General features: G+C 38.3%; 1 protein-coding gene across 4 annotated transcripts in view; it reads left to right on the top strand.

Annotated features, from left to right (window-relative positions):
* The window catches only part of PLEKHH2 (pleckstrin homology, MyTH4 and FERM domain containing H2), a 101,835-nt gene that overhangs the window by 46,501 nt on the left and 39,567 nt on the right, over positions 1-15,767 (top strand). For all 4 annotated transcript variants that reach the window (XR_011504062.1, XM_070512172.1, XM_014833612.3 and 1 more), the window contains exons 10-16: positions 445-539; positions 1,142-1,286; positions 3,501-3,637; positions 3,743-3,853; positions 4,009-4,095; positions 5,439-5,597; positions 13,545-13,625. Coding sequence is in view for 3 of the 4 variants with exons in the window: in XM_070512172.1 (XP_070368273.1) it covers positions 445-539; positions 1,142-1,286; positions 3,501-3,637; positions 3,743-3,853; positions 4,009-4,095; positions 5,439-5,597; positions 13,545-13,625 (815 nt within the window). In the remaining variant the exon portion in view is untranslated. The remainder of the gene's footprint in view (positions 1-444; positions 540-1,141; positions 1,287-3,500; positions 3,638-3,742; positions 3,854-4,008; positions 4,096-5,438; positions 5,598-13,544; positions 13,626-15,767) is intronic.

The following is a 15,767-nucleotide window of genomic DNA, read 5'->3' as shown; positions in this document are numbered from 1 at the left end:
CAGGAAATATATTCTAACTTTTCAACATGAGCTTCACCTGGTTATGTTTTAACACTGTGTCAGTAATATAGCTATGAATGATCAGAGAGTATTTTCGTAGGGTACTGCTCATTGACTCAGTCAGCAGGTGTTTGTGCTCATTTCTGCCCAGCCTGAGCTGGATGGAGAGGCCAAAGAAATAAAAGCTATGATCCTTCCTCCAGAGCTTACAATCTAATTGGGGAACTAGCCTTCAGGAGGAAAATGATGAACCATCTAAGAGAGTGTATAATTAAACCTGCAAGTGCCATAATTCTTAAAAGATACCTTACAATGAATAATCATGTGTGTTAATCCAATTTCTCTTCAATTGGAAATTTTGCTAATTCACATTCATAAGAAATAGACCTAAGTGCTAGTTAGAAGGGTTTTTAAAAATTGTAATCCTTTTGTTTTCTGTTTCAGATTCTGTTGCAGTGCTTTCATATACCACATCAGGACTTTATACATCTCTGATATACAAGAATATGACAACCCCAGTGTACACAACTTTGAAAGGGGTAACTCATTGTTCTTACTGTTAAACACATGGTTCTCTTCATGATGGATCAAGAAAACTGTTTATTCAAGCTCCGGGTTCCGTGCTTGACATTTCACACAGACTCTCCCTTTATAGGGAGTTTTAAAAGTTCACACTAATATATCATAAAAACAGAAAAAATGGAAAGATCTGGAGAAGATATTTATTCGTATCAGAGTATTAGAAGTCCGAGTCCATTTTTGTTATGTCTCGTGTGATTCTCCACCCCCTCCATGGCTGATTGTTTAAAAGAAACGTATTATTAATGATGTAAGGAAAACTCCTAATTTGGAAAGGTTTTTGTATCACTGCCAGGGTTCCTGTTCCTTGCTTGAGGTACTTAATTAAAATATGTATTGTCAGATATCAATGGCCTTACGTTTTCAGGAATCTTTTATAATTGACAAATGCCTTGCTAATTAGAATTTGGGATATAACATGACTTCGGTAATCAAAAAGTATATTCTTGTATTCCTTTAAAAGAAATCTTATTCCATGACTTCTTCTGGTAAAACATTCTATATCTAAAGAGAGAGGTGACCTTAGAGATGGACACAGGGAGGCTGATCTGCTTTTCCTTAGAAGGCGACCCAAATAAGCAGCAGCCCGTTCCTGGATGACTCCTCTGGGTCCGAGGAAGAAGATAGTTCCAGATCCAGCTCCCGGACTTCGGAGTCAGACACGCGCAGTCGGAGTGGGCCAGGCAGCCCCAGGGCCATGAAACGAGGTGAGGGAAAGCCTCAGGCATACAAGACCCCTCCAAATAATTCAGAATATTTCATGGGAGTTTTATCTCTGTGATGGGATTAAAAAAAAAAAATCAAAGTACTTGCTTCAAACCATAGTGAAAAGAGAATTAGCCTAGGACTAAGATACTTGTATTCCAGTCTGATTTTCTTCATGATTCCAGACAAGTGCATAGTCTTTTATTTTTTTTAACCTTATCTTCTCTGTTAGAGAGAGGTCACTCTATCATGGGAATAAAGTGAGATAATTGGCCAAAATTACATTTCTCTTCTATAGTTACTGTGTGGCATTTTGGATAACTTATGGGATAAACTTATCTCAGCTAAATTTGTTACACTGCTCAATGGCAGAAAATACACCTAAAAATTTGGTGGTTAATCTGATATTAAGATGGAAACCAACAAAAACTTTACTTTGGACATGACTATGATTTTTAGTGGATTTTTAAGAAAGTTTTGGCATAGGTAGAGGTTACAGAGAGAGAGAATCACACAAATGACTTCTGTATGTTACAGAAGCCTTTAATACAGCATGGTCTGTCTGTTGGTTTTCAAACCATGTTCTGTGGAACCCCTAGGTGCCACCCAACCCCTCAGCTTCAACTGGAGCTGCTCAGCTTTCATAGGTTTAATATTTTGGGCTTCCACTGCTCTTTTTTCTCCTACCTTGTCCCCGGACAGCCAGAATCAGGTTACATCACACTTGTGCTCAAAACATTTCAAGGATTCATAATAGCTGTAAGGTGTTACATGATTCTTTTATGTCTTTGATCTCATCTCCTCCTTGGCTCTGGCCACGTGACCTTCTTCCTGTTTCTAGAACATGCCAGGCATGCTTTTATTTCAGGACTTTTGCACTGGTTGTTTCCAAACGTCTACGTGGTATTCCTCCTGCGGATGTCTATGTGACTCACTCCGGCATCTCCTTCAATGCTTTGCTCAATCGCTGCCTTCTCAGTGAGATCTACCCTGACCACACCATTCAAACTGCCGTCCTTTGCCCTTCTCCAACTGCTGGCTCTTTTTAGGCCCTGTAGTCTGCTCTATGTTTTATTTTTCCATAGCTCTTACTGCCTGTTTTTTGTCTGTCTCCTCCAACTAGAATCTACGTTCCATGAGGGCAGAAATGTTCTGTTTTCTTGTCTGCTCTCTCCCTAGCAGCCCAGGTACTGCCTAGCACACTGGCCCTGGGGAGCCTGAGATTTGCGCTCCAGTGCTGCCCCTGCCCAGCTGTTTGTGGACAAATCCTTGAGTCTCCAGGCCTTAGTCTCCTTAGAGAATGAGGGCATCAACTAGAATGATCTCTGAGATCTTTTATAGATCTAAATTTTTGTTATTCTATGAAAAATGGAAAACATTACTATTATCACAACCGTTACTTGTCTTTGCCAAATAAATAAGAATAATGATATAGTGACATTGTCCTAATATGTTCCTTAAATGTTAATGAACACTTTAAAAAATTGCCAGATACTGTAATGAATAATAACCTAAGTCATTGATTTTATTTAATATATTCAAAATCTCCAGTTACACTGACCCTCCCAAATGTGGCTTGCAACTTGCGAGTATTTTCTAAAAAGGCAAGTGAATTATTGTGAAAATGTTCTCTTGAATTTTGCTTTATGACTGCTGGCAAGTGAAATAGTCTGTTTATATCTTTAAGTCTTATTGCTTCTCTTTTACGAAAGATTTTTAAAATCTATAAACTAGTAATATTGGACTTACATGAAAAATACTACTGAAATTGTGGAGATTTTTTCATGCGAATTACTTTGAAAATGATTACAAACATTAAGTGATTTAAAATGTGATTGTGCAAATCTTGATGAATTAAGATTAACATTTGTTTGCCTATGTATCAATATGTAAATACACATATTTTTAATCCTTAATAAGAGATACATTATTAGGCTATTGCATACATTTTATATATGTAAAAGTAGCTGTGCTTCTAATCATATTAAAATATAACGTATGTTCCCTTGACTTCCTTGGAGATTTGCGTGATAGTCCTTACCCTTTAGTTCTGTTTCCTGCTTTAAAAGTTCTCCATGGCCAAAGGCATGAGAATGAATCTAGTCTAGGCAGGCTGATGGGTTAGGAATAACTGTATTGCTTAGGAGAACTCCTAGCTGGCATTTGGACCACCCAATTATTAACTATTGACTTGATTTATTTCTTTATTCATCTAGGTGTGTCTCTCTCTTCTGTGGCTTCTGAAAGTGATTATGCTATTCCCCCAGATGCTTACTCCACAGACACAGAGTACTCACAGCCTGAGCAGAAGCTCCCTAAAACTTGCTCGTCTTCCAGTGATAATGGGAAAAATGTAAACACTGAATCAGGTTTTTCTTTTTAAACATAAATGAATCTGTTAGTCTGAGCCTCCAAAAGAAAAACTCAATATTTTTTTTAAATGTTTCTTTTTAATTAGGAACCACTGGAAAAATCTGGCTATTTATTAAAAATGAGTGGTAAAGTCAAGACTTGGAAGCGGAGATGGTTTGTTCTTAAAGGTGGTGAATTACTGTACTACAAGTCTCCGGTGAGTGGAAAGTGCTTGCTATTTGGAACTGAATTCCGCAAACTATAAATCAGCCTCCTGACTGATTTTCCTCCTTGCAATGCAATTAATTATACAAAGCATTTCTTACTATTACAGGTAATCACTTTGCATTTGGTTCTCTTCCTTTCCTACAGAGTGATGTGATTAGAAAACCCCAGGGCCATATTGAACTTAGTGCATCCTGCAGTATTTTAAGAGGAGATAACAAACAAACAGTTCAGGTACTTTTAATTTTCTTTTTTGTGTCATGAAAACTCAATTCTCCAAGCTAATGGAGAGGAGACTGGGTGGTTCAATGTTTCTTTATTCAATTTGGAGTCAGTTTGATGCTTCAAAAATGTGTGAAATGCCAGGACTTCTTGGTTAAAACTATAAGAAAGCTAAGTTTGTATTGAGTAACTTCCCACTACACTTTCTTTGCCCTTTATCCCTTACACTGTTCTTTCCTTATACTTAATCTCTCAGCTGGTCTCAGCTTGAAAACTGTATAACTGTTTTAGGAGAGGGTTATCTGATAAATGAATTCCCAATAAGGTAAGTAATTTAATATATTATTAAATTCAGGAGAGTTTGCATTTTAATACAGAGCCAGAAAATGGCAGTTCTTTTATGAACTTCAGATGCTGTGACACATAAGAGGGAAAGACACTGGTGAGCAGAGGGGCTGTTCTGGTTCCCACCAAGGCCCCCATAGAGGTAGCTGCTGACTATTTCACCCACACATAAGGCCAGTCTTGGCAGAAACCTGTTAAATTTAAATGCAGGCTGTTCAGATAGTTCGGTATATGTGATTTAAATTCAGACACTTTATTTCTGAAATGCCTTTAATAATCATTATTTTCTTGTCTTGCTCCTTTGGAGGGTGGAATACAACATTTATCAGAAAGATACATAACCAATATTTCCAGTAGATAAGATCTGAGAATTACCTAAAAATGTAGAAAGGAAAATCAGAGAAAGCTTTATCTTGGAGCATGGCAGATAAGAATCATTTGTAAGCTTCTGAAATATTTAGAAAATTTGAAATGTGATTAATTTGAGACTGAAAAATTGTGAGTTCATAATATCTGTTCACATGTTGGTTCCAAGAACTTCTCTTGTTATATGCAAGGAGCCTTCTTATTTTATTTATAATCGGTTTCTTCATTTCTATAACAAATAATTCTGCTTTATTTGCTAAAAATCTGTTATTTTATTAGAGTTTCCATTCATTCTGCTCCTCATTTCAACAACCAGGGGCCTGCAGCACATTAAAGAGAGAAAAGGAGAATGTGATGAGTAAACAAGATAAAAAGTCATGACCCAAATGTTTAATGCTATGAAAAGTTTTAAAGTAAACTGAAGTGAAAAAACTATATTTCAACAAAAAGTGAATTATTGTAATTCTCACAAAGTGGTTAAAATATGCCAAATAATTTACAGAGTCGTTTATTTAGAACCTAGGATTCAAGGTTTAGCATGTTTATTTCCATGTTAAGTAGTGACATTTAGAGCATGAACAGGAAAATGCTAATAATCCTAAATCTTCAGTTTCCTTTCCTATCTCTTTCTCACCCCATTTTAGTTGACCACTGAGAAACACACATACTATCTGACTGCAGATTCTCCTAATATATTGGAGGAGTGGATTAAAGTGTTACAGAATGTTCTTCGAGTACAAGCTGCCAACCCGCTTTTCCTGCAACCCGAGGGCAAACCGGCGGTGAAGGGATTGCTCACTAAGGTTAGAACTTGATGTGCAAGGCGGTGTCTCAGGCAACTACAGAATTAGCCCCACTGATCATGAAATGTGGGTGTCTGAAAATATATATCTTGAATATTTATGTTATCTTGGGGTGGGGAAGGGTGTTTTAAGTATGATACCAAGGATAAAAACCACAAAGATGGAAAATGACAAATTTGGCTACTATACATAAAAATGTGTATTCTTACTATCAAAAGTTCTCTAAGCAAAATTTTTAAAAGACAGCTGAAAAGCTTTGAGAAGGTGTTTGAAACATGTGAAAAACAAGCCTTTTCTAATTAGTAAGTAAAGGATAAATACCAACAGGGGAAAGGAACAGAGGACACCATGGGAGAGAAGTAGGGCTGGTGGAGATAAGAAGATACATATGATCGGGAAGCATATGGAAAAACGTTTACCATCATTGATAACTTTCTTAAAAAGCAAAACTTGAAATAATCGGTATTTTTAAAAATCTGGTCAAAGGAAGGACATTTTCAAGAAATTATGAAATGCAGTATTGCACAAATTAAGAAGTCTGCTAGTGAGAGTATTACTCTAGAAGGCAATTTGATAATGTCTTGGCCAAGGTGTTTACTCTTTATATGTTTCGTTAAATATTTTTGGATGAACAAATGAATGAATGAATATTAAATGTTTTAAAGATATGTATATACATACCCTTTGATTCAGCAATCTCAGTCCAAGAAATTGATGCTTAGGAAATGGTCTTAATTTCCAAAAGATTTAAGTATAAGCATGTCCATCAGAGCATGGCTTATTTTCTTCCCTATTTAAAAAAAATGAGATATAATTAACATACACTGAAATGCAGATCTTAAGGGTAGGGTTTGATGAATTTCGACAGATGTTTACTGTCACTCTATCAAGATATAGAACATTTACATTACCCCAGAAAGGTTACTTGCATGGCATGGTTTACAACAAAGAAAAATTGGGATCAACTTAGATGTAGAGTAGGGGATAGCTTAAATAAATATTTGTATAAAATCAGATAATGCTTTACTATGTAGTCATTTGAAATGTTGTAAAAGAATATTTAATGTTATAGAAATATATTATGATGTATTGCTAGGTGATAAAATAAATAGAGTGCAGTATTATGCCATTTTTGTTAAACATTTTCATAGAAAAATTTCTGAGTGGGAAATGTACCAAGTTATATTGGTTATCTCTGTGTGATTTTATTTTATTTTTGCTTAGTTCTGTTTTCTGACTTTTTTAGAATAAGTATTGATTTGTGCTAAGATAGATATTTTTAAATTTTAAAAAGTTCAAATGGTCACTTTTAGAAAAATACAATAAAATATTTACACACAAAATATTATATACAAAAATAACCTCTACATAGTCAGTCATGTGCTTTGTTTATGTAAGAAGTAAAAAATCTAGATGTTGATGAGCTATACCACCATGTAATTTATTCATAATATTAATGTGGGAATGTAAGTGGGTGCTCTTCAGTAATATTTACAAAGACGGACCAGTGTTCTAAAAATAAGAGAAAAAACTTCACCAATACATTCAAATAGTACGTTACCATGAACATTTTTTTTCAGTTCCTGATGGGTTGGAGAACTCCCTGTATTTTCCAGTGAACACAGTGCTCCTTTGAATCACATTCTTACTATAATTCGTAATAACTAGTTGTCCTCCTATTTCAAGGATGGTGTATCTCAAACCCTTAGATTTTTTTTTTTTTAAAGATTTTATTTTTTCCTTTTTCTCCCCAAAGCCCCCCGGTACATAGTTGTATATTCTTCGTTGTGGGTCCTTCTAGTTGTGGCATGTGGGACGCTGCCTCAGCGTGGTTTGATGAGCAGTGCCATGTCCGCGCCCAGGATTCGAACCAATGAAACACTGGGCTGCCTGCAGCGGAGCCCGCGAACTTAACCACTCGGCCACGGGGCCAGCCCCTCAAACCCTTAGATTTTAATGTGATCTCATGGCTAAGGGTTTGTTGCTTCTCCTACAATTAGTTTTTTTGTTTGTTTGCTTGTTTTTAATTGATTGACCTGGCTCGTCAATTTCTGCTATTCCCTGCTTTCCATCTCGCAATTGCATTTTGAATAAGTTGATGTGATTATCAGATGACTAAACCATTAGTGTTTATAGACAGGGTGCTAACTAGGTTTCCTTGTTACCAGTTGTGAAGGCTTGTCCACCCCCGTGTTTTCACCCTCACAGCCTTTAGGAGAACAGCTTCCTCAGTTATTCTGATGACTCGTTCTGAGCTCACGTTCAGGCTACAGTTTGAGATACTGTAGAACAGCATTTGAATACTTAGGAGGGGAGGAGGCTTTTCCAGGTTGTCACGTTGTTATTGTGAAATGCAGAAACATTAAGAACCTGACTAATTCCATTCTGGATGTTCAGTCTTGCAACTTTTAATGCTTCGGAAGAACATTTTCTGTATAAAAATTCATTTATTTAAAAAACAAAAATTTAATGAGCAGTTACCACATGCCAGGCAATGGGCTGGGGGATATTAAAATGAAAAGGCTACTGTCCCGTCCCTCAGAGAGCCTTGTATCTCTTGGGAAAGAGACATAAGCATATTTATAGTGATATGTACACAGCACTATTATTGACATGCATAGTAAGGTCCCAGAGAAGCCTAAGCTGTGGGATCAGAAACAACTTCTCAGAGAAGATTTACCTGTGCTGAGTCTTCAAGGAAGAGAAGGAATTAGTTACACCAAATGGAAGTGGGCAGGGAAGATATCCCAGACGAGGAGACAGCATGAACAAAGGCACAATATCTCGAAGCAGTGCCACCCACGCTAACGCGAGTCCTTTGGAGAGAAAGATAGAGGGGCTCAATCACAGAGGGCCTTTTTTTGTCTTGTTAAGGACTTTGTTCTTCATCCTGAAAGTGGTGTGGAACCCTTCAGGGTTTGTACCAGGGGCATGGGCATATCCATGTTAATTCTGCTGAGAGGAAGATGAATTTGCACGAGGCGAGCTGGAGGTTCTAAGGCCTGTTAGAGAAGCGGTTTTCTTGAAGACGATAAGACTCTGAATCGGTCACAGGGCAAGAGAGCGGAGGGTGAATTTAAATAATGGTAGAGGGTAAAATCTTCAGTTATATTGATTGAATTCAGGGTTAGGAATTGGGAGAGATAAGGATGCCTGGGTAAAAGGTGGTGCCAGATGACAAGAGGTCAGGAAAGAGGAGCAGTTTTAGGATAATTAAAAGGTAATTTTGGAACTTGTCAAGTTTTGAGTTTGTGAAGAAGTCCAGTGGGCAGTGGCAACAGCAGTGTACCTCAGAGGAGAGGGCTAAGTTGGAGAGAAGGATTTGGGGAATTATCAGCATATGTGTGATAGTTGAATCCTTGACAGTGAGAGAAATCACCCAGGAAAATGTATAGGGTGGGAAGAGCAGGGGACTGTTCATGGAACACTGGAGTTTCTAAAATGTGAGGGCTCATAGTGGCTGTATGAAGAGACCCTGGAGAAAGTCATGGAGGCCAGGGAGTGGAACATTCGACAAGGAGGGAGTGATCAGAAGTTTCAAGTGTGGTAGAGTGCTGAGTGCATTGAAGAGTAGAGGGGAGATGAGTAAGTGCAATATTTGAGTTTGAAAGACTGTCCACACTTTCCGGCACATGAGGAAGAATAAAGCTGGAAGGGAAGGTGGTGTCAGGAGAGGCATTTTTTAGGATAGGAAAGGCATAACTTGAGTTTATAAATTAAGGGGAAGAAGCCAGGAGAGAGAAGTGGGAGATTCTGAACAAAGTCTAGAAGAAGTGGGTGGTTCGGTGTGGCGGGAAGGCACAGTGGAAGGGCGGGCCTGCAGAAAGGTGAGGAAGGATGAATCTCTAAGTTTGTGGGGCATTGAATGAAATCACGTTTAATGTCCTCTGTTTTCTTGATGAAGATTATTCCATTAAACAAAGTTATTTCCGGAGAGTATGGGAAAGGATTGAAAATAATCAGGAAAGTAGGATATACCCAAGAACAAACAGAAGGATTGATAAGTGCTACTGAGGGCCCACCTGACTTTAGTGATTTGAGTTCATATTGATTATTTTTTTCTAACATCTTCAGATGCCCAGAAATAGGAGAAGAGAATTACATTGTAGTGATTTGAGGATAGTCCCAGTTTGTTCTTTTTTTTGGAAGATTAGCCCTGAGCTAACATTCACCACCAGTCCTCCTCTTTTTGCTGAGGAGGAGTGGCCCTGAGCTAACATCTATGTCCATCTTCCTCTACTTTTTATGTGGGATACCTGCCACAGCATGGCTTGACAAGCAGTGGGTAGGTCTGTACCCAGGATCCAAACCAGCGAACCCTGGGCCTCTGAAGCAGAGTGCACGAACTTTACCCCTGCGCCACTGGGCCGGCCCCTAGACATTTTTTTCTAACATTTTATGACATAAATTTTGAAATAGGTAGGAAGGTCGAAAGAATATTTTACAGTGAACACCCATATTCCCACCACTTAGATTCTACAATTAACATTTTAATTGCTTTGTACATATCTATCAAGATGACGATTTAAAATCAATGTTTTGTTATAGGCATTTTCAAACATATGGGAAAGTGGAAGGAATAATAGAATAAGCCCTCATATATTCATCACCCAGTTTCAACAATTATTAACTATGGCTAATGTTGTTTCTTAAAACCTCCCATGACCTTCTTTTTCTTCCCACACTGTCCACTGAATTCCTTAAAGGCAAATGGAGGTGAAGTTTTGTTGAGTGGATTTGTTAGCAGCATAGGCATGAGACATAACTACAGGCCTTGTAGCAAGAGTTGTTTTGTGATCAAACATGGGATCCAAGTTTGGTAGAGAAGGAAGAGAGACAGGAGGGAACTGAGAAACTGGAATGAAATGGAAGGATCAGGGTACTTAAAGTTTTGAATGAGGCCGAAGAATAGGAGTGGTGTGAGTAAGGAGAGAGGGAGCTGGGAGGACGTTGAAATCAGACAGTAGAATTTAAATTTCAGAAGTAGAGGAGTTCCCAATGAAGAAAAAAGGACTAGGTGTGGCTGAGGGGATGGATGGCAAAAATGGAGGGATAGCAAAGGTTGTTGGAAATGAAGAGAGCAAGGAACTGTGAATTAAGGATGCAGAGAGGCGATGTAGCAAAGAGGTCAGGGCAAGAGCTCACCGGCGCAAGTCCTGGCTCTGACACTTACCACTTGTGTGACCTTGAAGTGGTTACTTACAGACGCTGTGCCTCAGTGTCCTCATCTGTAAAGTGGGGATGATAATAGCACCAGCCTCCCAGGGTGCTGGAAGGATTAAATGAGTTATTTAAGCATGTAAAGTGCTTTAGAACAGTACCTGGCACATCATAAATACTCCAAAAATACTGGGTATTATCATCACAAGAGTTTCACTTAGATATTGACGTCAGCAAGGCTGGTGGCAGGATCTGTGGTGGAGAAGGCTACAGGCATGAGAATAGAGAGGAGAGAAGAGCCTGGGAGCTTGTATTTTGTGTGATGACAAAAGCTAATCGGCATATGATGTGCTGTTTGTCTTCAGACTTTCAAACAGAACTGATATGAAGTGCCTTTGTTACGGATGCAAGGCAAAAAATTATTCTTTCAGTCATTTAGTTCAGCAAAGCCTTGAGCTTTGAGATTGCCTTTAGATCTTCATGAGGATTCTTCCAGGATAATTTCTTTTATTATGAGTTTTTCAGAGTAAGTCAGAGTTGTAAGAAATCCTAATATAAGCAGATTTACATATAAAGATACTCAGTTTTTAAAACACAGCCTTTACAGTGAATTGACAAAGGTCTTCGTTAATTTGTAGTTCTTCAAAGGCACCATTGTTCTATGTTAAAGATAAATCATTTCAAAAGGATGCTCTCTCTAGCCAGATGCATTGTGCTCCAGTTTTGGTGAGACTCCTTTCTGGAGTTTGTTTAAAAGAAGAGGAAAAAAAAAAAAAAAAGCTGCATAACAAACTATTTAAAACTTCCAGGATATTTGTCTGTAAATATATGTTTCTAAATTTAATTAAATTGAAACATATCTTGCCAAATGAAACATTTTTTTTGTTTTTCCTCAAGCAGCATTCTAAATCCATCAAACTCTTAGATGATGGAGTTATTTGTTTGCTTAAACCGCAGCTTTGAAAGCCCAAAGGCTGGCTGCATTTGTGGGTTTACATGAAACATGTGTTTTACTTCTCCTTGTTCGTAGTGAGGAAGGAAGCCTTTATTGAGTGACTGCTATTATCCTTTATTTGCATTTCTCCCTTGGTCATCACGCCCGCCCAGTGAGGTATACAGTAATCCATGTTACCCACCGAGGCTGAGAGGTTAAGTCACTTGCCTGAGGACATCCATCGAGTAGGTGGTACAACTGCAATTTAAGCTTTGGTGCATTCAACCTCAGAATCCAGGCCTTTTCTACTGTAGCAACTTGTTTGCTATAAAATCTATTGTGGCGATAATTTGTGTTCTTCAGTGTATTACTATCAGAACATTTAACATATAAGTCATTTAAATATAAGTCATTGCAGGAGCCCTGCAAAATATGCGTGGCCCCCACCCTCACCCCCTGCCCCATCCCCAGTGAGCTCTCCCCTCACTTGCTCAGTCTCAGACACACGGGCACACACCATCTCAGGGCCTTGGCCCTTCTGCATCCTTTGCCCGGAGTGTTCTCTCAGATGACTGCATAGCTCCTCTGCCTCGTTCAGGGCTTGAAGGAGCAACATCAGTGAGGCCTTCCTGAGTACCTTAGTTTAAATTGTAGGACGTGCCCCCTTTCCCCAAGCACTTCCTTCTCCTTTCCTGCTTTATTTTTCTCCTTGATATTTATTACCATGTACAAGCATGACAACAGAATGTTTGGCTTTAGTTTTACTTGCCAGTGTCTTGATTTCCAGGCAATGGGCTTCTCCAGATTGAAGCCCACTCTATTGCAAGTGAAGGCCTGGCCTCCAGGCAGAAGTTGACAAGGCTGCCCGGGTAGTAGAATTATAGGGCAAGCTCAACCAGGCACACTGCATTCTAGGGCTGGGACAATAGGGCTTAAAGTAAATCTTACCCACTGACAAGAACGGGTTCTTGGTGTTTTTCTAAGCTTAAGAGCGTAGCTGGGACTCTCTGGCAAAGATGTTCATTGCCCATACCTGGGCAGGACTCGGCAAGGGAGGAACTCACAGTAAGGATCTTCATAAAGCCACCAAATGATGACATGCACAGTACTCAGTAAAAATTTTGGTAAAATGTCTTCCACAAAAAATGCATATAAGTGTAAACTCTTTGTGTTCTTAATGAAAGTATATAGCATACTGCTGGGTTACTTGTCTGTCTTCCTCACAAGGCGATGAGCTCCTTGATGAGGGAGACTGTCTTATTCGTACCCATATCCCCAGGGCCTAGACCAGTCTTTGACTATTCAAAGTCGAGAGCTAGATTCAGATTCTGTCCCAGTCACTTAACATAGTTCCTGACATATAGGAAGTACTCAATATATCATAATAGCTTTAATATTATTTTATCATTTTGTATGAATCTTTCAGGAGAAGGCATCAAATGTTTTGAATGAGGGAATCTTTTACATTTTGGAAATCACTAGAATTCTTAGGTTTTAATCTTCTCATTTATGACATTAGAGTGTTCACTCAGAGAGCTACAGGGGTATTGGAAATCTGTAAAATATGGAAACTATGAAGTATACTTACTTATGAAACTGGCTTCTTTGAATCCTCAGTCCTAGGCGTAGTACCTGACATATAGTAAATGTTTGTTAAGTGTTGAATGGTGAGCACCAAAGCAAAACAAGCCACTCTAGCAGGTAAATTTTAAACAGCGTTTGGACAGTCTAGTTGGAATATCACTTATACCTTGAGCAAACTTTACCGGCGCAGCTTCAGATAGAGAGTATAAGCTGTACTCCATGGTATCAGAATTCTGAACTACTTTCAATTCTTTCAAATATGATTTCAGGTAAAACATGGCTACTCCAAGAGAGTCTGGTGCACACTTATAGGAAAAACCTTATATTATTTTCGTAGTCAAGAAGATAAGGTATGTATGTACTTTTAATATGCTAATTAAAGGAAACTTTTGTTTGTTGTGGCTTCGAGTTTTCTGTTTCACTCTTCTGTTGCAGCCAAAACTTTAGAATTTTTGATATGGTTGAAAATTTGCATAAAATTTATTGCATAAAAATTCATACCTACAAGGCTCTTGATTCTTGATTATAAGACTGAGCAACTTTTAATTAATGCATCTTCTAAGACCTAGAAGAGAAAAGTCTTCCCCATGCCACTCCCAACCATCAGTTTCTCATATTTTCTAGGTCTGACAGACTAGATAAAGTTGAATGAAGGGAAGAGCGAGCTAGGAAAGAAGAGCTGGGGAGGAAAAAGCATCCAGTCCTGTCCCAGGCCCTCAGATCCTGAGATACCACTTATCTATCTGACCATCTACCTATTTATATCCTGTTGGTTCATTTTTAAACTGATCTCCTCCCCAGAAGAACTTGAGTTGTCTTCACTTCCAGAATAAAAGATGGGATATCTTCCAAAGGTCAAATATGTGCCTAATTATCATGGGTACTGCATGTTACCTTTGGATTCTGAAACTATAAAAATTGAACTAATATGGACCAAGCGTACTTGCATAAAACAATGATGCCAGCTCCACAGTATAGCAGCCAGTGGCTGATTACTGTGTTAATGAGACTAAACTTCTTGGTCCAGTGACCACATGGGCCGGTTAGTATTTCTCTGCTCCATTTTCACAGACCGCACTCTCCGTCCTGACTAGCCGTGTTTAAAATGCATGCCATTTCTCAGTATTGTTCATGGGATGGGAATTAACAGTGTGCAGCCATTAAAAACAATGCCTCTGAAGTAACGTGGGAAAATGCTCATATAAAAATGCTACATTAATAAGCACAATACAAAATTGTATATTCAGCATAATCCTAACTCAGTTATCAGTCAGGAAAACAGAAGCCACTCCATGTATTCCAAGTAGAACAGTTTCAATATAGAATTAGGGACGTGTTACATAACTTTTAGAAACGTTGGGGGAATAGAGGTCAAAGAAGCCGTCTCTGAAGGTCCAAGAAGTCAACACTGACATCTGAGCCCACGGCACTGAAGCAGCTGGTCCTCGGCAGTTTACTGGGAGGCCTCTGGACTCTCACAGCAGTCCAGGCATCTGGCTGCAGCTGTCTCAGGAGGAGAATGACTTCGCTTCCACCCTCCCCTTCCGCCTCTCGCAGATTCTCTCGTATGCAAACTCTAACTTGGAACTACACAGGGAAGGGGATTCTGACAACCATAGTTCCTAACTTCTCTTCTGCAGTTACGGGGAGACTTTGGAAGAGGATGGTTGGGATGCTGAGTTTATAATTCTCAGTCTGCCGCATCTATGTAAAAATATGCATAGCATAAAATTCAGAAAGAACTATCCCAAAATGTCGAGTAATTATCTGTGATGTAGAATTATGGGTGATTTTTTTTCTTTTTCTTTTTTTTATACCTTTCTATACTTACCAAGTTTCTATAATTAGCATGTGTTTTATAAATAGAAAAATAATTTAAAATTCGCTGAGAGTAGAATTTACATGTTCTGACCAAAAAGAATAATAATAATAATTTAATAAAAATGGATAGCATTGGTCGCAGAAGAAACACATCAGAAGAAGGGAGACAGATGAGCAGAAATCCACTCTAATTACTGGAAAAGTATTGAGAATGCGTGTGAATCGGTACAGGCCTACTTCATTTTGTGCTATAGAAGTTTCAGAAACAATTTGTTTTCTATCTTGATAAGTGTCTTTTTTTTACCTTTAGTCAAAATACTTAAAAGTACTACGTCTTTTCACTGTCTGTGGAGCCATGGTGAATCCTTTGGTAAAAGGAATAATCATCTTTAAATATTGGGGTGGATGGAACCTTGATTTTCATATGATTGGATATGCCTAAAGCTCACCATTAGGATAGTCTTGTCATGTATTGTTAGAGTAGATTAGTTTTATTTATCTCATTTTTTAAAGCTCGCTTTTTGTTAATGTGAATTTTTTGCTCTATTATTTTTCTTTTGTTTTACTGCCTTTCTTTTTCTGAAAGCATAGATAAGTTAATTTTGCATTTTTCCTTCAGTAGTAAGTTCTTCATTCTGTACCCAGGATAGTGCTTTGCGCCTAGTAACTAC

Source organism: Equus asinus, chromosome 6, assembly GCF_041296235.1.
Source record: "Equus asinus isolate D_3611 breed Donkey chromosome 6, EquAss-T2T_v2, whole genome shotgun sequence".
Lineage (NCBI taxonomy): Eukaryota > Metazoa > Chordata > Mammalia > Perissodactyla > Equidae > Equus > Equus asinus.
Note: the sequence above shows the minus strand (reverse complement) of the source record. Positions and strands in the feature narration are given on the sequence as shown.